At 35.8% G+C, this 24668-nt stretch overlaps 1 protein-coding gene across 2 annotated transcripts in view; it reads left to right on the top strand.

The window, feature by feature from the left end:
* FSTL5 (follistatin like 5) overlaps positions 1 to 24668 on the top strand; it is a 334169-nt gene that overhangs the window by 182550 nt on the left and 126951 nt on the right. For both annotated transcript variants that reach the window (XM_075091052.1, XM_075091051.1), the window contains exon 6: positions 6410 to 6530. In XM_075091052.1, the coding sequence (XP_074947153.1) occupies positions 6410 to 6530 (121 nt within the window). The remainder of the gene's footprint in view (positions 1 to 6409; positions 6531 to 24668) is intronic.

Genomic DNA, 24668 nt, shown 5'->3' with positions numbered 1-24668 from the left:
GGAAAATGGATCCAGCTTCGTTTCCTCTGTAGGTCCAAGGGCTGGTGATAACTGAAAGCAGACACAAAGTATAATGGTGCAGGATTTTTTTGAGGGTGCTGGGGTTCTTTAGTCTGGAGGCTGAGGGGAGACCTTATCGCTCCCTACAACTACCTGAAAGGAGGCTGTAGCGAGGTGGGGGTCGGTCTCTTCTCCCTACTAACAAGCGATAGGACGAGAGGAAATGGCCTCAAGCTGCGCCAGGGGAAGTTTAGGTTGGATATTAGGAAAAACTTCTTCACCGAAAGGGTTGTCAGGCATTGGAACAGGCTGCCCAGGGAGGTGGTGGAGTCTCCATCCCTGGAGGTATTTAAAAGAAGGGTAGATGTGGTGCTTGAGGATATGGTTTAGTGGTGGACTTGGCAGTGATAGGTTAGCAGCTGGACTCAAACTTAAGGGTCTTTTCCAACCTTAACAATTCTATGGTTCTATGATTTTGTTTGCACTCTTTACAACATTGTTTTCTGTTGGTTAGCTCTGAAGGCAGACACAGGATGCTGTAGTTCTGGGTCTAATTCTGAGGTGCAGAATTTTACCCATGCCATCTATGTGGTACTAGTACCTATTCTGGTCCCTTACGGTGGGCTAGACATCTACAACTTCAGCATTATACTTGCATACATCTATACTTGTGTCCATCTAAGGACACATTTACATCTTCTGAGTCAGATTAGGTCTTCCCCCTGCTAAGTGTGGAATTGGAAAGGCGGGGAAGTGTGACTGTCGTTGGAGTAGTTTTCAGAGAGAAACCTCATATCTGAGCAGCATAACTCAATTGGTATGGGACAGTACCAAAATAATGCCCCTAACTGGAATTGAGTCTATGCCTTTACATGCCACTCCATGTGGGTTTACGAGTTCAGATCTCTGTGTCATGACCCATTCTGTGACGCAGAAGTCCCATATCTTTACTCTATCTCAGATTCCTGAATTTATGCCCTACTGTAGACTAAATAAAAGATGGTGTGCTGCCCTACAGAACATGCTGGTAAATTGTAAGAATACTGATTGAACTGAGTTAAGGGAAGTTAAAGTAAGGAACAATTTACCAACCTTTACTATTATTTTGATTTCATAAATGATCGATTCTTTTACTTTCCATGAAATTATACTGCCATGGAAGATGGTGAAACAAGGTAGTTGAACCCCCTTGTGTAGTCAGAATTAATTTGGAGTACAATTCCTACAGTGTTTGTAGTCTATGTAGTTCAAGCACTGAGTAATACTGTTGTGATGAGACACTTTTAGGAAAGATGAACACACATGAGCTGAAATACCATATTCCCTGTAAAGAAAGTTTCTATCCATAGTTGTATTTCTGTAACATTTTCTTTGGGGAAGGACATAGACACCACCAACCACAAGCAAGTAAAAAACCACTTACTGACAAAATTTCTGGTGAGGTGGACTAATACAGGAAATGTTGTGTTATTTGTGATCTAGTTTCATATCATGTGCAGACTTTTCACTGTGGCTGTCAGAAATCAAATTGAAATGAATGAAACAATCTATTCTGACATGCAGTTTGTAATTTTTAATCAGATTACCTTTCCCAGTCTTTTAAAATTTGGAGTACTACCTACTAAATTCCTGAGAGGTTTTGAGCTTAGCTAACAGTATGCTGTTTCACAGGAAATAAATAATCGTGTATTATATCTCTCAGAAAAATACAGCATTTTCCAAATAATACGAATTCCTTCTTCATGTTTCAAAGAGAATTCAGTTCTTAAGGATAGGGTTCATAGTTTAGAAAAGCCATATTTAATTTGAAAATTTAGATAAGTTTCTAAGTTTTCAGTATTTATGGGGTTCCCCAATAGACCGTAAACACAGCAGCAGTTTTGCTGTACGTCTTACCTTTTGCCTGTTCATGATACAGAAAGTAAATACTTCACTTTCTTTATGGAAATGTTAAGTAAAATTTGTAAGCCTAAATATTTGTGAACATTCTTTGGTATGAATTTTCACCTCAGAAGTCTGAAATCAAATAATCTCGTGTATGACTTGTATGGCACAATCATAAATTTATGCAGATCATCTTAATGAGTCTTTAAACTTCATAGTAAGAATTTTGTTTCTTGCATGTGACTCACTAAAACTTTTGCCTCTTTTTATCCTGCCTCCCTAACTAATTACTGTCTGTTTAGTTTAACCAGAGAGTAGACAGGCTGGGTTTAAAGAATTGGCTCAAGTATCAGTTTCCTTGAATTTCACTCTTCTCTCCTTCATGGACAGTGATTAATAGAATTTAAAACTTAAGGCGCAAGGCACGCTGTTAGATCATCTGTGATACACCATCATCTAATCTAACTTGTGTATCATAGCTGTGGAATTTTGTTCTATTTGTCCTACACTTCTAATTAAAAAACACACAATGTGTATTGCTTTTGGCTGAAGGAAAAAAAGTCTGCAAGGAAGCGTGCAGCCTTGATTTGAAAACATCAAAGGGAACTTAAGAGTCCCAGGATTCAAGATTCATTGTTTGTGTAGCTTTTCTTTTCTGGTTTCAGAGGTGTTATTCATTTTTCATGTCCTATTAACGTTTTTGTTTGCCAAATTGAAGCACCCATATTTATTTTTTCCCCTGTGAAAGTACTTCTGGAATGTGATAAGGTCAATTCCTAGTATCCCTTTTAAAAACAACCAACCAAACAAAAAAAAAAACACCAATCCCAAACCCAAGCAAACTCCTGCTCCCCCACCCCCCCAAACAAAAAACACCCCAAACCTGTAAAGATTGATTTTTCTTAGCTCTTTTAATGTAAAGTCTGTTCACAGAATTTTGATTACTTTTATGGGTCCCTTCTAACTTGAAAAGTTGCCTCCTAGTTTTTCAACATTAAATTTTAATATGTGCAAGTCAAAAAAGAATGTTGTGTTTTAACTTCAGTCCCACCATTGCATTTCTACCCTCACTTACCTTGTTACACTTCAGAAAAACATACTGCTTGATTAGGCTACAGAATGATCCTGGAATTTATGAGGCTTCCTTATCTACAGCTAATCCTGCCTCTTTTTCAGATAAAATGCTTTCCAGGGCCCATTTATCCTCATTAAGGTACGGTCTAGGTTCTTATTTTTAGATGAATGACCTTACATTTGGCTCTATGAAACACATCCTTTTTCTGAAAGCATCCAACTATGTGATCCATTTCATTCCATATGCTGCCCTGTCCTTCTCCTCCTTATTATTCACCTCAACAGTATAAACCATCTGCCAATTTTCTCTTCATATTTATTTTTAAATTATCAAAAAAGATTGGGATGAGACCCCAAACTTTCAAAATCCCACTGGGTTATTTCAGCCACTGATGATTCCTTCCTTACCGACATCTGGTTTTTCAGGTTTTGCAAATACTGACATTATTATTCATGCAGTATATGCCTTATTGATACTGCATAGTATTATTTTTTGTTTTGTAATAACGTAGGGTGTAAAATAATAGATCCTTGTAGGTATTTTTAATGTTTTGCAAGCTGCCTTTGTAAATCAAATCCCTTACATAAGTAAAAGAAAATGAAAAATGGGCTTGTCTGACAGGCTGTATTTCCTAGAAGATGGTGTTAAAATATCATGTCGTGACAGCATTTAGAAACACAATAAATATTCACAGTCTTTATCTGTGAACTCCACTGTTTATTTCTCAAACCTACACTGACAATTTTTCTTTCCCTGTTTGAATATGTGCACTGTGTAATTACATTTCCCGCCTTATGGAGTTTCACTGATATGTGAAGATCTGTTAAAAGGTAATTTCACAAGAAAAAGGTCTCCTCAGCCGGTGAGTTAGAGACACTTGTGAACAGGCAGTTTGTTCCTGATGGTTTTAAAACACTTGATGCTAACAAAAGTTGCTAAGTGATTTCTCGGTTGGCTAATGGCTTGGTAAGTAGTCAGCTTTGCTTTGCTACAGTCTCATATAGGTTGTAATTTCATATCACAGTCGATCTGATGTAACTTCCGGTTGCTACAGAAACAGGTAATTTTTTCAAAATCCAAATCCCCACACCCTAGTACCGATTCTGAGTTTTACCTCTTGTGATAGAATATTAATCCCTCACACCTTCAAGAGAAAAAAACCCAACCCAACCAACCAAAATTGCCACAAAGACTGATTTTGCTTTCCATCAGAGAGTTGATCTGATCCATAGATCACGTTGCAGAGTCAGGAGATGGCTAGATCCAGCACAAGAGAATTCCTATTGGGTAAAAATTGGAACCACTCTTTTAGCAACAAATCACAGATAAGTAAGATTAATCATGATAAGAAATCGCTTCTATACCTTCTAAACCCTGTCTTTATGGACATTTTTAGAGGGTTTATCAAAACTGAGTGTATTTTCCAAAGAACGTAAAAGTATATTGCCAGCATAAAGATTTTAATATATAAACAAACATTGAATCTTATATCTATAACCAAAATTTACTGAAGATAAAAATTAAATAATTGCCAGGAAATTAAACCATACCTGTCCATAGCATCATTCTTGGAAATATCTCAATTATTCTGGCTAATCTTTTTTTAATTATTGTTATTTTCAATAAAGTTGACCAATTATATATTAAAAGCAGCATAATACAGATTTGAACTCAAAGGATTGAAGCTGAGAACACTAATATGCAATTAAAAATGTGGTACTGTACTGCAGGGTGTTGGTGGGCTTTAACAAAGTATTTATTGGACCACCTTAGGTGTAAAGTTTAATCCTTGTTTGTATGGTTGAAGCTAGTGAAAACAAGTGTTTTGAACTATTTCACACCACCTTTTATGAAAAGCAGAGAAACAATAATTCTCACCCTAAATGTTGCTTTTTCATGAACTAGCTATTATTTTAAGCACATCTCATGGCCTTGAAATCTCAAAGATTTCTTCCAGAGGTTTTCAATACACGCCATCGTATCTTTACTACTACTTGTATAACTGCAGTGGGCTTAGCGTTATTAATTTTTCCCAGACTACATTTTTGTCCTTTATGCACCAGCTGTAAGATCTACACAATTTTATTTTTTTCTTAAGTCAGTTTAATGTGAACTTAATAAACAGGCTTTTAGCTAGCACTAATATTCAGGTAGCATATATGCATAGCTAAAGCTGGTTTTGTGGTGATTTTTCTTATCTTTGCAAATGTTTTTCGTACTTTCTAATGTACTAACAAGCTCATCTTTTATAATGCTTTTATACTAGTATATAGAAGATTACTTCTGGTAGGATAAAATGTTTGTGTCCTTTCTCTTTCCTCTAATGCTGCTTTTATTCTCTATTATTTGTTTAGAAATTTTCTATTTACATGAATAATAACTGGATGCATTCCTTCCTATTCCTGCTGATTCCCTTGCAGAGCAACTGCAACACGAAAGCCTCTGTATCCCATTTTTCAGAAGCTATCATATGATAATACAAATATAATGGTTTTGCTGTTATTTGGGGAGACAGGTAGAGGGTAGGAAGAGTAATTATGTTACTAAGGAATTAACTATAGTTTTATTAATCTTTTCTGTGTCTGATACAAAACTTGAAACTGTGCAACATTACAACAAGGAGTTGTATTAGGTTTGGTTCTTTCAGTGACGTGACAGTGTTTTTCATACATGCACCGTGTAAAATGAGAATTCTGAATATTTGTTGTTATTAGCATCTTAAAATTTCCTTGGATGGAATTGAGGTAGATGTCTACAACATACACAGACTCTAATCCAAAATGGTGCACAAATTAAAGAATGTTTCTCTGGGAGAAGTTCATTTGAGTTAAAAAACTAATAAATAATAATTATGATCTATTTACAAAGTGTATGTGCCCCCGTTGAGAAACAGGAGCCTCTTCAGGTCAGCTACTTTTATAACAGGTCTTTGGGAAGATAATAGGCTTGTCAAAAGCCTGTAAGAAGTTGATATCATTAGTAGGGTACTAGGAGTTTATTTTAGTTATTTTTGAAAATGTCTGAATTTTTTTTTTTGTGGCTAGGAATTAGACTGAGAGGAAAAAGACATTACGTCATGTGTACTTGGGAAATTATTATTTCAAGTATATTTGAATGTTTCTTAATCACCATTCCTACACATGGAAAGTAAAATCAGCTTTAACATTCAAAGTGTCTTTATCGTGCTTCTGTCTATCCCTGTTATATATATTCTCTATATACTCTAAAAATTTTGGTGTAATCTCAGTGAGTCTGTCCTAAAAGTATTAACTTTTAAAGCTGCAATAAATAATTACAAAGTAACTGGAAATCCCTGGCTTTACACAGTTGCAGTTCATTGCCCCACAGCAACCTTAAAATGATCTATTAAATGATTATTAGAAACAATTAATTATACCTGAGAACTCTAAGAGCTCAAATGTAATTTCATGGTTATAATTTTCTTGTCAGGTAATAAAACGGGATGAGCTTGGCAAGGATCTGTCTGACTGCTCTCTGTTCGATTTGCTGAAATACGATGATTATAACAGTGACAAGCACCTAGCTCTGGAAGAATTCTATAGAGCTTTTCGTAAGTACAAACTTTAGCTTATTCTTCTTTCAGTTTTCCTTTCTCTCTCTTGCTTTGTCTTTCTAAAATGGCTTTTATTAAATTTTTTTATCTTGATACATCTTGATGCTGCACTTAAACAATGAGTACCATTTAACAGTCATGATATAGTGGAGAACTTCTTAGCAGAAATCAACGAGATCCATTAGTGTCCATATTTCTGAGGGATTTTGGTAATGGAGGATTCTTAGATAATCTTTCTTAGTGCCAACATACATTGATAAGCCTGTGTTGTGCACGAGTAAGAAGTAGTGTGGTCAAGACATAATTAATAGAACTGAAAAAGCTAGAACATTTCCCCACACTCTGTATTTATGAGTGCTGATAAGACCATTCTGACAAACCCAGCAATAAATGTACTACTTCTGTTAGGTGCCTTATATCTTCACAGGACTTGGAGAGAGATAGAGATTTGTGGTGTAGTTTTGCCAAGTATTTATTTTCTGAATGCCAAAGGTGTCTGGGGATAAGTATGTACAGCACACACGAACATCTTGACCAAACCACTGGGGTATGGGTCAACATGGTAATGAGTAGCAGAAAGAAGAAAGGTTTTGAGGGATTTTATATGGTATGTTATGTGCAATATAAGATACATCTGTATATTTTGTATATCTGGATCAGAACTGAAAATTTTCACTCTTATCTACCTCAGATCTAAAACTGAATCTTGAAATCTGACTTTGGTTTCAGTTGCTGTTGCTCTACATTCAGCAACCTGGCAGCATAGCAGATCAAGTTTGTGCTCAGCTCTTCCTATAATTACAGCTTGATTATGTATTGATCCATTAATGTATCTTCATTTTGAGTCATTGCAACCTGTTGCTTTAGTCGTCTTGTTCTTTATCTTTGGATAACTGACAGCTTTCAGCCACTTCAGATGATGTAAAATGAAATAAGATCCAAAACTAATGGAGTTTAAAAACTAAAATGTAATGAACGGATACTGGGGTGCATTAAAAGGAGTGTGGCCAGCAGGTCAAGGGAGGTTATCCTCCCCCTCTACTCTGCCCTAGTGAGACCACATCTGGAGTACTGTGTCCAGTTTTGGGCCCCCCAATTTAAGAAGGATGTCGAACTGCCTGAGCAAGTCCAGCGGAGAGCTACCAAGATGATCAGGGACAGGAGCATGTCCCTTATGAGGAAAGGCTGAGAGACCTGGGTTTGTTCAGCCTGGAGAAGACTGAGGGGGGGTTTCATCAATACCTATAAATATCTAAAGGGAGGGTGTCAGGATGATGGGACTAGGCTCTTTTCAGTGGTGCCCAATGACAGGACAGGGGGCAATGGGCATAAGTTGAAACACAGGAAGTTCCACCTCAATATAAGACAAAACTTCCTTCCTGTGAGGGTGCCAGAGCAGTGGAACAGGCTGCCCAGGGAGGGTGTGGAGTCTTCTTCCCCGGAGACATTCAAAATCCACCTAGACGTGGTCCTGTGCCCCCTGCTCTAGGTGTGCCTGCTCAAGCAGGGGAGTTGGACAAGATGATATCCAGAGGTCCCTTCCAACCCCTGCCATTCTGTGATATTAGGAAAAAATGGCTGCATAGAAAGCAATAAGAATAAGCATGAAACTAATCATCAAGAAAGACTGCTGAAAGTTTCCTAGTTTTGCCCATTGAGTTCTGCTTTTATTTCCCTGGAAGTCTTTCAGAAAGTGTGATTTGTTGTGATACTGCTTAGCTGAATGAATGGCTTACTGGTCCTTAAAAAAAACAAAAAAACAAAAACAACTTGATCCTGCTCCCTGATGTTATCTGACTGCCTTTCTTGCTGTGTCCTGACACTCATAGTCTCTCCTCTGAGTCACTTACTACATTAGCAGAAAAATATTCACCCTCCAGATCCCAGCCCCAATCCTGCTTATTTTCTGCCAGTTGAGTGACCTGCAGTGAATAAGTGAAGGGTCAGACCATAACTCATGCAAAAGAAGTGGAAGAAGAGCACAGCCATGAAATGAAGGGAAAGAGGGTGAGGGAGAGAATGGGAGATGTTAGGACTTTGTGGCAGTGAGGTGAATTCATTCATCTGTACCAGGACAACACTAGGAAATACCTTAATTACTTTATTAAAAGTTGTGAAACAAATTTGACTTACCAAAACACACAGAATTACATAGCGTCTATAGAAATGTATCCATGCATTTTCTACAATTATATGGATAGATGTTGTACCTGTAGATCTTGATTATATGCATAGATGTGGAAATATATACAGAAGTGTGTAGGATATATAGCAATCCAAGAAGGTTAAATACACATTTAAAGCATTAGCATGCTGTTTGCAAACACTGAAACCATGTATTAATGGAAGCATAACATTGTTCTTCCAAATAAGACTTTGATGTGCCTCTGAGGGACTATTTTGCATAGTCATAAAACTCCAGACATAAGGATGGCTTTTTGTTGTATATTTTTAATGGAATTTGAATAATGAAGATCATTTCCATATGGTTTGTTAAGCCTTGCCTTAATATGAGTGATAATGAAAACACTAGATTGTATAACGTTAGGAATTATTTAGGTTTCTCTTTTGCAAAACATTGGTGGAGAAGACCCTATTTAAATCTATAAGGGTATCTTGGAAGATGACTGCTAGAGCAAGATTCATTCTTCTGTGTAGGGTTTTTAACAAACTCTTTACATGTTCATTACACTGTTTAAAAATGAAATCTAAAAAAAGGTACTAGTTCATTGTACGTTGCATGCCCAACAGGCCAAAGGAATGTGACATACCATTGGTCTCTGTAATTAAGGCAAAACAAATACTCTTGAAATAAATTTGAGGATTAACTTTAGTTCTATTGCATTTGGTCTCGAGAGAGTTTGTATTCAGTCCTTCTGACCTGCATCAGTAGCATTAACAAAAATTACATAATGCTGTAGAAGTATACTAAGCTAAGCAAATCCAAAAGAAATTAAATGATAGCCACCTGATCATTTGACTACTGCTCTTAGGATAAATGAGCTGGCACCAAGCTGAAACCAAGTTCTCCACCCAAGCCTAGCCAACCCCAGGCAAAGTGAATGTGACAGCCCCAGACCAGCCCCAAACAACCTGTGTTGTTTGCTTAAGGCAAAGCCTGTGACATTTTGTTGATAATTGCATTTACCAGAGAATTAATATAGACAGGGAATCAGATCCATGTAAGGAAATACACGCAAGAAACATGCCACATCTTCATTCCACACACAAATATCTCCTCATTTAAGTGTCAACCTATGATAGAACAAAACATTTCAATTTTCTTCAATAAAGCAAAATAGGAATGTTGAGAATACATATTCCACACAAATAAAATTCATTTTTCCCCCAGAATTTTCTTTAACTATTCAATCATTTCAACTTTGTGTTCCAAAGTTATAATTATGTTATATTTTAATTATATATTATAATTTTGAAATTATAATTTTGTACAGTATGGAAAAGATTATTTTGCACCATCTTGGACACTTTCAATCATGTAGAACAAATATAAACCATAATAGGGAAGATTTTTTTAAAAAATACTTCCCATAACTATGTAAGGAGTGAAAGATTATAACTGAGTAATAGTATTTCCAGGAGATCATCTTCTAAAATATTATGGTCTTGTTTGTTACTTACAGAACTTTAAAAGGCACAACTGTTACTTGAAATAAAAGATGCTTGTAGAATTTTTGACCCCTAGTAAGGTCAGCTGTCCATTGAGCTTGACAGCATGTCACCGATTTTTCATTCTTCATCTCCACCTTCTTCATCTACATTTATAACCTAATCTCAATTTAATACCTGCTACTCCCAGTGGATTTGCCTCTATTCCTAACAGCAGTGGAGTGGTGGATTTGAGAACTGTTGAACTCTTCTCATTAAAGTTTGTCTGCCCAACTGCTGGAACAACGGTTACTGACATTTATTCAATCAGAACAGCAGTGGAGAAAATTTGGATTTGCAGTGCTGGAGAAACTGATTCTACTCAAAACTGCTGCATGGAATTAATTTTTTTTTCTTTATTTCTGTAGCTCTAATGGGTTGCTTTTTAAAGTATGGAGAGGGAGTTGAAGAAAGCGCATAGAAGAGAAGCCGTTCTAATGCCTTGTTTATTAAGACAGTCATATGAGCACGGAAAAGCTAGGACTAGGTGGTAGAGGTAGGGGAGGGGAAATAGGGGTCACAGCACCACAGTTTTTGTATGTGGCGGTTCCCCAAGGGTACTTATTAAGCCAGTTTGTACTGTAAGCTGCTAAAATATAAAATGTACTATGGATAACAAAATTTACTTTTAAAACATATTTAAATTTGGTGAATATTAAACAGGTCTCAATTTCTAAATGTAGTTGTTCATCAACATCCTGTACTCAGCACAGGATCATGCTGTACAGAACCTTTGAAATAAAAATGAAAAGGCTGGAAAAGGACTGAGAGAAGGCATTAGGGATATTTGTGTCATCAGCCCAAGCCTAAAAATGGGATAGTAATAATCAAGCATACAACTCGCGTGCACATTTCTAGCTGTGATTTCAAATGGTATTTAAAAACACTCGGATAAGATTTTATCCAACACAGTTGGATAGGACTAAAAGCCATCTTCACTATGAACAACCTGCTCCCTTAAAATGGTTTCTTTTTAAAGGATTAGGCAATTACTTTTTATTTCAATATGAATGCGTATCTGTGGGATTAATTATCAGTACTGTTTCATTAGCATTTGCAGGTAGGATTTTTTTCATTGGCATACTTAATTATAAATTAGACTGTCATTAAAAGACTGTAAAATCAAAATCAAACATGAGTGTAAATTGTAGTGCTTTATGAAAAGTTCCCCACAGCAATTCTATTTTTTTCTCTAGTAGTAGAAAATAAACCACCTTAAGGGCAAATATTAATCATTGCCTGTTTTAAAGGTATTAACATGCATATAAATATATATCTATACATATATGCATACCTGCTTGTATTCTGTGAATTACTTTTGATAGTCTCATTTTATCTGATTAAATGAGTTCAAAATAAACAGGACAACCAAACGTGAGTAACTGTGTAGAGGAATAAAAATCCCTTTCCCCCTTCAGAAGGTCAGATGCTGAGGTACTAACAGAGAAAGAAAATGCTTGAGAGGGTGCTCTCTGCCTTGGAGGTTTGTGCCAAGTCCAGGTTCACAAAACGTCACAAGCAGACAAAGATGCTTACAGGCTTCTGTAGAGTTTTACATACTGGCAGGCCTGATGTGGTTTTCCTGGCATCAGCTCTTTTCACTTGTACCAAGAGTGGGTTTTTTGGTGCCATAGCATCTATGTACTAGATATCTGTCTACTAGATGCCATAACAGTTTGACTAGATCAATAGTGTATGCAGAGGTAAGACCGAAAAATTATTTCTATTAATATAAGAAGATAAACCAGAAACTTCAGCTCGAGCTTGGGACTGAAGGAATCAGCTGGTTCAGTCCTCTACTGCTTCAGCCACATCATGTAACAATCTATCTCAAAAGTGATCCAGCTCCATCTTAGTGTTTTGTTTTGCACTTTTGTTTTCCTTTCCCAGCCAGCCCCAAGCTAAAGGATTTTCTATCAGCAAATGTTTTTTTAGACAGGGAAAAATATATTTAACTTTTTCTGAAAGGGCAGCTGAAAGCCTAAGATGATGGAGCCAAACAGAAGCTAGAAAGGGGGAATACAGATTCTTGAAAGCTTTATCTTCTATAAACAAAAACTCAACCAATGTGCTTCCTTTATTTTTCAAGGATTTTCTTTCTTTGTGTAATGTCTCCTATGGTATCAAGATAATTGTGTTTGTTATAAATGCGGTCTCTTTTTGTCGGTTTTCTAGTGCTCTTTTCTAAAATAAATAATCTTATGTGTTTTCATCCTTTAAAGTACCATCTAAAAAGAAATTTCAAAGCAGGTACTTCAGGTGACCTTCCTGGTGGGTTGCAAAACCTCAAGGCATACCACAAGCAAGTAAATAGTAATAAATTATTCTGTTTGATCACTCAGCAGATGCAGATATATATGTAGGCACTTCCCTTTGTGATTGCAGTAGAAAGAATGACACTAGTTTAGGCATTTATGAATAGAACTGATTGAATACAAGGAATACAAATAACAAGTTTATTGTAAATAATAGAACTAAATGCTCTATGTAACAATTGACAGCTTGAATAAATTGAAGGAAAAAAAATAGCAATATCTTTCAGAATAATTTTCTGTTGTTAGTATAGAACTATTTTTGATGTTATCTTATGCTCAAAAAAGGGGCCATGGAAGGCCCTCACACTTAGAACTTGAGTGTAAAAATAACCACTAGATGTACATGAAATTGTCAGAAAGAATTAGCTAGCCAAAGCAAAATATGACCTAATTTTATAGTTCCTTCTTCTATTAGTGATGCTTTATAGTTTCATTGGAACTACCTGTGCTTTCAGGTACCACTCAACACTGTTAACAGTATCTAATCTGTTGTGTGGCATGTATTCAGCATCATGTATACTGCTACTGCACATGCTATTGCTTTATATATTTAAAAGTACCTCCAGTTTTGAAATGCTGTTCAGGTCACAGATATCAGGTTCAGATTTCAATCGCTCCTTGTTGCCGATGTGTTTGTATGAAGTGATATATAGACCTACAGTAACAGCAGCTATTACAGAAGTTGATCTGGGCTGAAATTACAGAACTTGCCTTTGGGCTTAGCTTTTAGGAAGAAATGTGAGACCATTGCCTAATATGATTGTCAAACTTGCTGCTTTGTTATGGCTTGAATCATGTGGAAACGCAAGCAACAAGAAGTTCCCATAAATACAGGGCTCATTATGATTGCATATGCTTAGTTATTAGATTCTCTCAGTCCTCAAAAAAATTGTTCTAGAACATCACTGCTTTCATTATAATAGTTTTACTTCTATTTTAATTTGTCAAATTATTACAGGCACATGTTCAAAAATCGCTTTTTGAAACATGTATCTTTATTTCTAGAGCAAAATAGACTAGAATTTAACAACAGAAAAAAAAATCTAAGTATAAAATCTATACTGAACTATTAATTGAAATAAATGCCACTTCCCATTGGCTTCTAGAAGTTATCGTCAAGCCCACAAAGCCTAACTCAAAAAAATACTTATTGAATTTATACTTCTAATGACTTCAGTATGAGGTCCCAACTATTGCATTTAATGTGGAATCTGAGTCAGAGCTTTGTAACTATGATAAGTCTTCAATAGTAAAACAGGTTAACAAATAGCAGAGTAGAGATTTTCTGAGAGAGGAAGAGGTATTCTGTCTCCTATGACCATTAATTCCTTTTCAGCAACAACTAGTGTGTTTTAGATTGTTCCAGAGGGTATTATATTTCAGTGCTAACCTCTGAAAATACCAGTTAACATCATACTGAGCAGGAGCTATTGGACTTAGTGGTAATATTTTTCATGCTTAATCTAATCTATCTTTCAAATTCCTACCTGTGCTGCATGTATTTTCACTTTAGAGATTCTCAGCTGGAAAAGAATACACCCTTTTCTGTTGAGTGGGCAGAAATTTAAACTGATCACTTCAAACAAGTAAATATTTAAGGTATTAAATATTGTTTCATGGACTGAAGTAGGGTGCCTGAAATTTCTCACATGCCACTAAGTGAATTCATTTTGATGCCAGGTGATTTCCAAATTGATGATAAATGTGTTTATTTGGTGCTTCCCCAGTAAGACTGTTTGTGGGGTTTTGTGGGTTTTCGGATTTTTTTGTTGTTGTTGTGGTGTTTGGGGGATTTTTGTTAGAAATAATTTTTTTTTTCATTAAAAATGTTTCTAAGTAAAAGGGCCCTTTTTTTTAAAAAAAATAAATCTTAAGTGTTGCTATTTGACAGTGTAGAAGTCCTCTGAGAAGTGCTAAGCTGTTGGTGTATGTTGCCTGTTCAGGATCTGGTTCAATGCAGGAGATAACTGATTTTAGCATACCTTCTTTATAGCGTATATTCAAAACATTTAATAATACTTAAATAATATCACGCAACTGCAGTTTTTTATTCTTTTAAAATTTTGTTTGATTCTTGTCTTCCTTCTGCATAAACACAAAATGAAAGATTTTATCAAGGGACAGCAAGATCAGCTATGGTACATGCTTGTCATGATGCTCTGATGACATATGATATTCATCATTTTATGTAGCCCTGCTACTGTCTCTTATAGGCCATAGAATGATTGCACCGATTTGGGTAATATAAGAACTGGATAAAAAAGTGTCAGAATGAACCAATCACATTTAAGTGTGAATAAGCTGTTATTTTCTAAGGCCCGATATCTAGAAATGGAGTACTAATAAAACGTGATTACATTGTGATGCTAAATAAATGAGTTGCAGTTCTGTAAATTTAGAATTTGATCTTTTGCTAATGCTAGGTGCCAAAGGTTTTTTCTTCATGTTTTGGGAGAATCAAGTAACAAATTTAAGGCCATGTTAGGTTTGCATTAGTAGATGAAACAAATATTTCACAAGGTCTTTGGCTATCAGGAAATAATGAGGAAATTAGGATATTTTGTTTATGAACCTTGAGTTCTGCTGACCTCTAATCCCATTAGGGCATTTACCTGGGAACTTTTGCTCTGTTCAGTGATGTAGGTTGCTAGGGATAGCACTGTGAAATACGAGGTTGCAGAGGGTGAAGACTGGAACCAAACACCTGAGTAAAAGTGTCATTGTTTTGACAAGAGGATTGGTAGAGATTGACTTGTGTAATATTTGTTGTTGTCTCAGAATGCTTGGGAATGAAGTCGTATGCCTTTCAGTGAGCTTATTTCAGTGCTGTGGAGAATGACACAGAATGTTGAGGAAAAAATAAACACTGAACAATTATACATATTTGTTTATGGTTAGCAAAGTCCCCAGTGATTGATCTATTAGTTGTTTCTCAGGAGTCGGTTATCTGTGGTATTGTTGCAACTCTTTTATGTTGCTAATTGTGAGGATATTTTCATGTTTGCAAAGCAGTGTACCTGTAAGATTAGGCTATGTTGCAACATCCACAAACACTTTCATCTAGATATTGTAAGGAACATTTCAAGGCAAATTTTGAATAATAATTTATAATCACAGTTTCCTAACAATTTTAGAAGCAGCACACTTTGTCCATGGTGGGAGTGGGGGAGGGGGAGAAAGAGGAAATACTATCAGAACATAAGAAGTAATGACTGTGCATTAAAGGAGAAAATCACTAGCTAGTCCACAAGCAAGAACATTAAGGATCTCTACTTCAAGGCAAAATTACTCTTCTGGAACTATAATGAATATTAATAGGCTCATAAAGTAGTATTTAGTAAGAAAGCCTCAATAACCATTGCATTACTTGTTCCCTTTTTACCAATGACATTACCTCTTTATATGGATTTCATAGTTAAAATTCACCAAATTCAACTCCCAGAATAACTGGTTATAAACACTCTTAGCCAACAATAAGTATTCATTTAGGCATAATTTCTAAAATAATTTTCGATATTATCATTATATTACATCTCAATACAAGTTACCTTTCCTTTAAAAAGAACCAAAATCATATTTAGTATTTGACTTCTTTTGGAAACAGCACAGAGAAATTCTTTTCCTCTTACAAAAACCAGAGTGTATTAGTCTGAATTTAAGACATGGGTGAAAATTGGGAAATTAAACAACTTTGAGAAGCACAGCTAACTTGAAATCTGAGGGAACTTTGCTGTAACGTGATAAGACTCAGTGGCTGTTTGTCAGTTGCACTTAAGCTACAGAAAAAAAAGGGAAGAAAAGGTGGTTCTAATTCATTGCCCCAAGTCATCAGAAGGGGGAGCATTTTGATCACTAAGAAAATATCAGTGTTTCAGATGAAGGCTGAACACGTAAGGTGCCTTTTCTGTTCTGTTTTGAGCTGGGATGTGTTACTTTATGCCCCGTAGAAGGTTGAGTTTACAGGTGATTCTTAAATATGAAGCACTAATGCTCACTTTAGAAAAGTGTTAGTGAGTAATTTTATTCAAAAATTTAGAACATGTTGTTTCATCTTTATACCTCTTAAGCTACTATCGAGTCCAAAGGAATAAGCTTTCCCAAAAGAAGGCTGTCAGGTTTTTTGTTTGGAGCTTTTTTGGTAACTCATCTACTCTCTTTGCTTGCTTTGGTTTTGTTCTTGCATCTGAGTAAATAAAAATAGAAAAATTATTACAGTAAGAAAAGTATTGTATAAAGCTTTTAGTAATTCCTGAGATACTTGCATTTCTTAAGCATATCTGACATTTACACTATAAAAACAGAACCTGAAGACACAGTTTTACACCTAGATTATATGAAAGTACTTTGGAAATGCTGTAAATGGGGTTAATAAAAAAATAATTCCAATTTTGCAAAGCTTGTAAGCTTTTCTGTAGACCATAGTGTTATAGAAAAGTGTATAACAGTATATTGGGAAAGTTTTTTGATTGAATGCCCTCAGATTTCCATTACATACAATAAGGAAAAATTAGCTCAATAATGTCTCCATTGCAAAGAATGGAGAAGAAACCCTTTTAATTCACTCCATTGTTCATGGTGAATTAGATTCTGGCAAAGTGTTCTTATTTCAGGAAATTTCATTACTAACTACATTTCCAAAACACAATAGCACAATTTTAAGTTTTACTATAGTATACCTCCATAGCTTTTGAGGTTTGGGTTTGGTGGTGTGTTTTTTTTTGTGGGTGGTGGGTTTTTTTGGTGTGTGTTTTGGTTTGGGGGTTTTTTTCCCCCTCCCTCTTTTAATATTGTGCTTCCATAGTGTGTTTTAGTATGTTGTGTTTTTTGCAGTTTACAACTATCCTAGATCATATGCCATTGGCAATAAGACACTATTTTTGGCCAACTGAAATAAACAGTGAATGAAATATTTGGATCTGAATATTTTATAGAAAACTTCAAAGAAAATGTGGATAAATTAATTTTCAGTATGAAAGTTGTCAACGTATTATATTTTAAATAAATCAAGTGATTTATCCTGGCATCCTAAATTAAATGCTTCAATAACCATTTGATGTTTCCTACCTGTTCTTTTCTATTTTACAAAAGGAAAATATATTTTTTAAATTGTGTGCTGTGCACATAGAAATATGTATAAACAACATATATGTACCCTTAAAAGTGTGTAGGTATATAGTTTAATCTGATGGTTGCTTTTTAAGGCACCAACTTAAGACTTTGAACTCCTGTTTGAACATTTTCAAATTTGAAATTCCCAATTTTTAGAGCACCTTTTGGTCAGTTCCATGCCACTGGGCTCTAAAGTTGCCACAGGGCCCTCACCCAGGGAAAGAGTATTGGAAAGAATTGGAAGAGTTCCTTGCTTGGTGACTCCCTCAGGCATATTTTTCTTTTCCATTTCAAACTTCCCATGTATCTACATAGCACAAGTAGATACATAATAGGTCAGAGGAGAGCATCCAACTTACCAACTGTTATACTCTTTGTATTATAACTGCATTTATTACAAGGGCACTCAAATTGTAGTAACTGCAGTGAACTTCATAGGTGCTAATATGCTTTCACTGCGTTCGGAGAGATGGACCGTTTTCCTGTTTATCTTCTATTTTTATATATTCTGCCTCAGTTTTATTCAGTTAGTTTTTAATTATTTCTGGTTAGTTTCCTCTTAGTTTTATGTTTTCAAGCCTTGGTTTTGTCTTTCCCTCCTCATTCCCAAGTCAACAGGATTAATTAAATGCAAAAATTGTGCTCATATAAGTGCTCTTGACCTACGTGGTGAAGGGTGCCAAGGAATAAGAGGGAAAAATTCAGAGCAGCCATGGGATTTCTCAGCTCTTTTACCCTGTATTTGACAACCTTTTTTGTAGCTTGCTCATAAAGTGTGGTAAGGAAGAAAAATGAAGAAGGCAATGATTTGCAAGGGGCTTCGTGATGCATCCCTTTAGAAAGCAGAAATGTATATCTGTCCTACTAACTTGTGTCTCATGAACTACTCCAAAATACAGGGAGAGGCCAGCTTCTAAATCAAAACTGTCTCTCTGATAAGTTTTCAATGCTCAGCTCATTCTAACGATCTAAAGCTACAAAGTTTGGAGAGGGTAGGGCAATTGCAATGTTAGTTAAATATGACAAATCCACTATTTCTGTTTTAAACCTCGGGGTTTTTTTTAAAAAAACACATAATACAATAAAAAGTTGATTTCTAACTTCAAAAAGATTTTTAAAAAATGACTGTACTACCAGCCCTTAACAAAACACACCAATTATCTATAAATTTGGTTTTGTTTTATAAAAATGCATAGATTTATCAAATAGCCAGTGGGAATACTTAATTTTAAAAAAATTCCTTAGAAGATACCTTTGTAGGCTGTGCTGCTTTTGACTGAGAAGGAGTTAATTCTCTTCACCGTAGTGCCTGTAGCAGTCAGGGGCCTTTCCAGCTTCCCGCGCTCTGCCACGTGGCCTGGGGGCTGGGAGGGGCGGGGCCAGTGCCAAGACAGCTGACCCTGACCGGCCAATGGGATGTTCATTCCATACCATGTGACACCATGACCAGTATATTAACGGAGGCACTCGGCGCGCGGAGGGCAGTTGCAGCTTGGGGACTGGCGGCATCGGGTGGGCGGGCGGTGAGTGGCTGCGCCATGTGCGGTTTGTTTCAGTGGTTCATTCCCCTTCCCCCCCCCCCCCCCCCTTCCGGGTTTCATGCCTCTCATTGTTTTCCTTTCCATTGCATTTTTGTTATTGTTTTTTAATTTTAATTATTAAACTGTTCTTATCTCAACCCACAAGCATTACCCTTCTGATTCTCTCCGCTGTCCCACCGGGGGGTGAGTGAGCGAGCGGCTGTGTGGGGTTGAGCTGCCGGCTAAAGCATGACATCGGCTTAACTTTTTTTTTTTGGGGGGGTAGGGGGGGGATGGGAAGTTTTTGTGATCGGTGTTTTGTTCCCTATAAAGCATTTGAAAGAACATTCACTTTAAGAAAAAAATATAGGAAGTTTTCTTAAAGGCATAATATTGTTCTCTAACACATCTAATAATGTTATTAGTCTAGTTTTTAAGAGTTGCTAGTACACATACTGGATAATACCAAACAGTTCATTCACAACATGCTTAGATAAAAGGATTCCTTCATGACAAATTGTTACTTCTGACTAAGTGATAACTTCATTTGCTGAAGTCATATATTGAATGAAGGAAAATGTAATTTACATGTTGTTATTTTGAGCTTTGAAAAGTAGGATCAGTTTAATCCTGTAGTGACCAAAGTATTTGGTATGTTTGAAGAGGTTAATTAAAAGGTTGGTTTTTTTTAAATTTTATTTCAATAAGTTTTGATCTATTGTCATCAAGCATTTGCCTAGTTAGTATACCACAGACCTCTTAAGTGTTTTTAAGTAGCTTCCCATATGCTGTCACTGCTGAAAATATTTGGTCTGTATAAAGCTAAGGAATGTGGCCCCCCCAGAAGCTAAGCTGCTACAGCTCTATATAAATATTGGCAACTGTATGTTTAGGGGGAAAAGAATATCAAATACTCCAGTCTGCCGAAGTTATTTTTATGGTCTCAGATAGCAGTATTCTAAACTGTGATACTTCTTGCTCCTCATAACTCCTGTCTTTCTAACTGCTCAGAAACAAACATCTCATAATTGCATATAACAATTATTGATGTATTCATTAGGGAGATACATGTGAGCTGAATTCCGTATGAACATTTATGTATGTGTGGGTTGCATATATTTGATGAGATGGTATATCATGCTAACTCCATTCCCTCTGATCATTGGAGACCTTATTTAGTTGGGACTATTATATGTTTTATATATGGCCTAAAAACATGTGTGCAATTATCCAAATGTATTTTAGATGCTTTTGGATTTAAAAAGACACCCACACAAAACTCCACTCTTCTCCCCAACTCCCAGCAAAAAACTTACCGAAGGAAATAAGGAAACAGACTAACAAAATATCCCTGTGGTTGTGTTGTACACAGAATTAAATTGTCAATAGATTCTCAGGCCAGTTTTCTAAACAGATCATGCTTGCAGAGTATCAAATATTATGTTAAGTAGATTAGCAAGTGATTTATATGGAAATGCAATTTTGACTGTAGGAAAAAAGAAAGTGCTATACAAAGGCTATGAAGCAAGGAGTATGTGTGCTGCAATATTGTGTCAAAACATGTTTAAAAAAAGATGCAGAACAGTGAAAACCTAGAGGAGGGAGAAACCACATAAGCCTTCTCTATGTAGTTATTTATTATAAGAATTGGGAAACTGATTGCTGAAGATGGAACGGATCCAAACAACTCATCTGGTTGCCACTCTGCCATGAATAAAATATTGGAGAAAGTGTAATTTTTAAAAACTTTGTTTTGCATTACAATTATAATTCTTCCCAACCTAGACATATGGTAAAGATGAATTTGTTGGAGGGAATAGCTACAGTGTTGTAAAACTTGCTGAACACTCTATTTAAGAAATAGTTGACACTAAACAAAGATTAATGTTTTGCTTGTGCTTATGAAGTGCTGAGTTAATGTCTACTTTGAGTAACAACACATACATATTAACAACTTCTCTGGGTTAGAACAAAGATACATCTCGTCCAGTATCTTTGCTCTAAGAGTGCTTAGGGCAGATTACAAAAGAAGAAAAAGCACGTAAGATTCCTCTAAAATACATTGTCTTCTCTAGTGATTTTTGTCTCAGAGACTGCTTGTCTTTAATAGCTCTTGATGGATGCCTCACTCATTGATTTGATTGTTTTTTGAACCCATGTGAAATTAGTGTCTACAACATTCAGTGTTAGACACTATCACAATTTAATGACTTCTAGAAAGAATAAGTATCTTTTTTTCTTCATTTTGCACACCGTCTGTTTAGCTTATTCAGTTTTGTATGATAAGAAACCATGAACAATTATTTCATATTCAAAGTCTCCCATACTGTTGGTTTGGGTTGTTTCTTTTTTATTTGGTTGGTTTTTTTTAAATCCTGACATATCTTTGTAGTCATCTTTTTCCATTCAGAAAAATCTCAGTCATTTAATAGTTGCTTGTATGGAAAGCCTCTCACATGTTTGATCATTCTGGTTGTGTTTCTCTGTTCTTTTTCAAGTTTTACTGAAAGTGTTTTTACAGAAGGAGGGACAAAAGGCAAACAGTCAAGTTGCTCATGCAGTATGGATTTATACAGTGGCATAGTAATGTTTTTCTGTTTGGGTACCAGTCTTTGCCTAATAATTCCTTTTATTGTCATATTGTCAGGACTGAGTAGATGTTTTCATAAAAATATGAGTTATACTTTCAAAGTCTCATACCTAAGCAATAATAACTAGTTCAGAGCACACTGCTGTGTAAACAAGGTTTGGCACTTCTTTTTTCCTTCATGCAGTAATTTGAATACTGATATAAATGTATTGAATTTGGCATGTCAGTATTTTAAGTAAGGTCTTTAATCAAAAAATCAGCTTTTATGTTTGCTACCTAAACTGCCTGATTAGTTGTACTCCAAAAATTCTATCTCAGAAAATTTTATCACTTCATTTTCTTACCCCTTCTGCTGGATGATGTTGAACGTGAGTTCCAGTGGAGGTCCAGGTGGAACTCCACTGGTGACTTTTCTTCATAAAAGACCTGCAAACAGAATCCTTCAATGGGGAAGTGAAAGATCGTTTTGCAGCCCATGACAAGATCTGATGCGCATTGTTTGTGAAAGGGTCGATCAGAATATACTGTGAGTAGGACTGTAGTATGCAAGACCAAAGTGCTAAGAACCGTAACTGAATCCAGTCTGTCTTTAGTTTGTTCTTTAACCTCTGTGCTGATCATCTTAGATGCATGGCCCATTGTCTGCTTTGATCTTGGGGAAATATACCGGGTATGCAAATCCAAGAGAGGAATACACAGAATCCTTGTCCTCAGAATGCCACTGCGCTCAACACAAAGTCATGGTCCTTTGCACGGACATCTGCCCTTAAGAGGAGTAAAACTCTACTCAGGAAATAACAAAAGTTGGAAGCTTCTGTACAGTCAGGTAGCAGAGCCTACCTTGAGTTCTAGTTTCTTTCTTTTTCCCTCTAAATGTAAATAGCCACATCATCCAGTTGATAGATTTTTCAGAATCTCTTTCATCCTAAAACTGCTCTCATCTGTGCTTATTTCTATGTTAAAGATTTCTGTGAGGAGCTGCTTCATAACTCTAGTCTTCAGATTGCAGGGAGCTATTGAATAACAGTTGCATGGCCGCCCTCTTTTTGCAGTGGAAATATAGTCGTTCTGCTGTGCTTCAGGCTTTTTAACTACATTTGCAGCTCAGGTAATTTAATCCTGAATTACTATTTTAGAATATTTTCCTGTCATTTTCCTGACAGAACTGGATGAGGAAATAGTTTTTACAAAGTTGGGTTATTATAAAACTCAGGATAAGTCCAGAGATCTTAAATGTTTAGAAATTCTAGTACCATTCTGGGAAAGAAGCTTTGAAATTTGAAAGTGAAATGAAGCTACACAGTAAATAAAATTGGCAAATTATTATATTTATAAACTGATATCTTTGTGCATAAAACTGTGAGTTACCAGGGCTGTCAACTCTCCCCTTAAAATTCCCATTTCATTATTGATTAGTTCCAGAAATACTTCATAGATTGAACTGCTGCATTTTAAATGTTTCATTTGAGGTAACTGCAAGTATGCAGTATTGATGTTCCGCATCTGTATTTGCAATAAACAAAAGGAGCATTAAATTTGGATCTATACTAGTAAAATTACTTGAAAAATATTTATGCTAACTCTTAGCATTTAAATAAAATGTTTTTGCTTGAACTAGTCATGTGCAAACACAACAAACAGAAATTGATTTTTGCATAAATTACTTTGTTTAGAGAAACTCAACAACACATTCTACAACAAATAAGGTCAAAACTAATTATCAGTATTACTTTAGTGAATTAGCACCTCCGTTTTGTCTGAATAGGAAAACCGTATTTAACACCTAAGTTCATTTCCTGTGAAATTTGTTTTTGAGAGGAAAACAGAAAACTTTATGAGGATTAATGGACTAGTATGCCTTTTTAATTATGTATTATTCTTGGTGCACATTACTAGCCATTATTGCAAGATATGTAGTTTTTGATGTACGGTACAAGCATAGCTCATAGGAAAATTTGGTTCTGTGCCTATTTTTGAATAATAGTGTTATGATTTTTTAATTTGTTCATCACGACTGAATTACAAACAGGAGGTCTAGATTTACAGGGATTTTGACGATCGTTTTAACTGTTCAATTGGTAATCTGAAAAACTGAATAAGGAAGCATACTCTGATCACATTTAACTTAAGATACTTTGGAATATACAGAACTATCATATAATAATAGAATTTGTGTATTTGAACCAGGTTTTTGTAGGCTACTGGAAAGAAGACATTTAATGCCTCAACTATTATCAGATGTCCTCTGCATCCCAACGATATAATAGATCCCATAGAAATAAGAAGCTGCTAAAATTCATTGTATCTTGGACAATATATGAGTCAAAGCACTGGATATTTATGCTGCAGGCTACAAGGTTGTTTAAAAATAGCTGAGTTAAAGTTAACTATTTGAGTTCTGGACAGTGTAACATGTAGCTTGCATGATCTAATGCAGAGCAATCTGTAGCAGAAAGGCTGCTCCTTCTAACTAAGCAAGACATTTTGGATAGCTTTATGCTCCACAGTGGATCCACTTCGAGCATCTGACTACTAAGTTTTTCTGAGATCACGTGTTATTCAGGTGAGATGCCATTAATTTCGGTTGATTTAATTGATGGTAACTAGAAAGTAGGTAGCACTGGTGGCAAGAGTTTTTGAAGAGAGAAAGCACAGAAGAAGGTAGTTTAATATAGTGATGGGTGGAGGGAGAAAGATATTTGCTAAGCAAAAAGATGCAGAAGAGTCTATTAATTAGCAAACGCTCCCTCAGAACCTAAAATTGAAAGCCATGATCCTTGGTCTTTTCTCTTGGCTGCTACCAAACAACTGTGGGGTCCACTGCAGGAATAGTCAATGATGCCTGTAGAAAAATGAGAAGCTATGGCAGCTCTCAGGTCTAGTTTCTTAGATCAATTTGGAGTTTTGTGCACTCTAAAGATCTAAATCCATG

The sequence above is a fragment of the Phalacrocorax aristotelis genome, chromosome 4 (assembly GCF_949628215.1).
Source record: "Phalacrocorax aristotelis chromosome 4, bGulAri2.1, whole genome shotgun sequence".
Lineage (NCBI taxonomy): Eukaryota > Metazoa > Chordata > Aves > Suliformes > Phalacrocoracidae > Phalacrocorax > Phalacrocorax aristotelis.
This window is presented reverse-complemented; position numbering and strand designations above follow the sequence as displayed.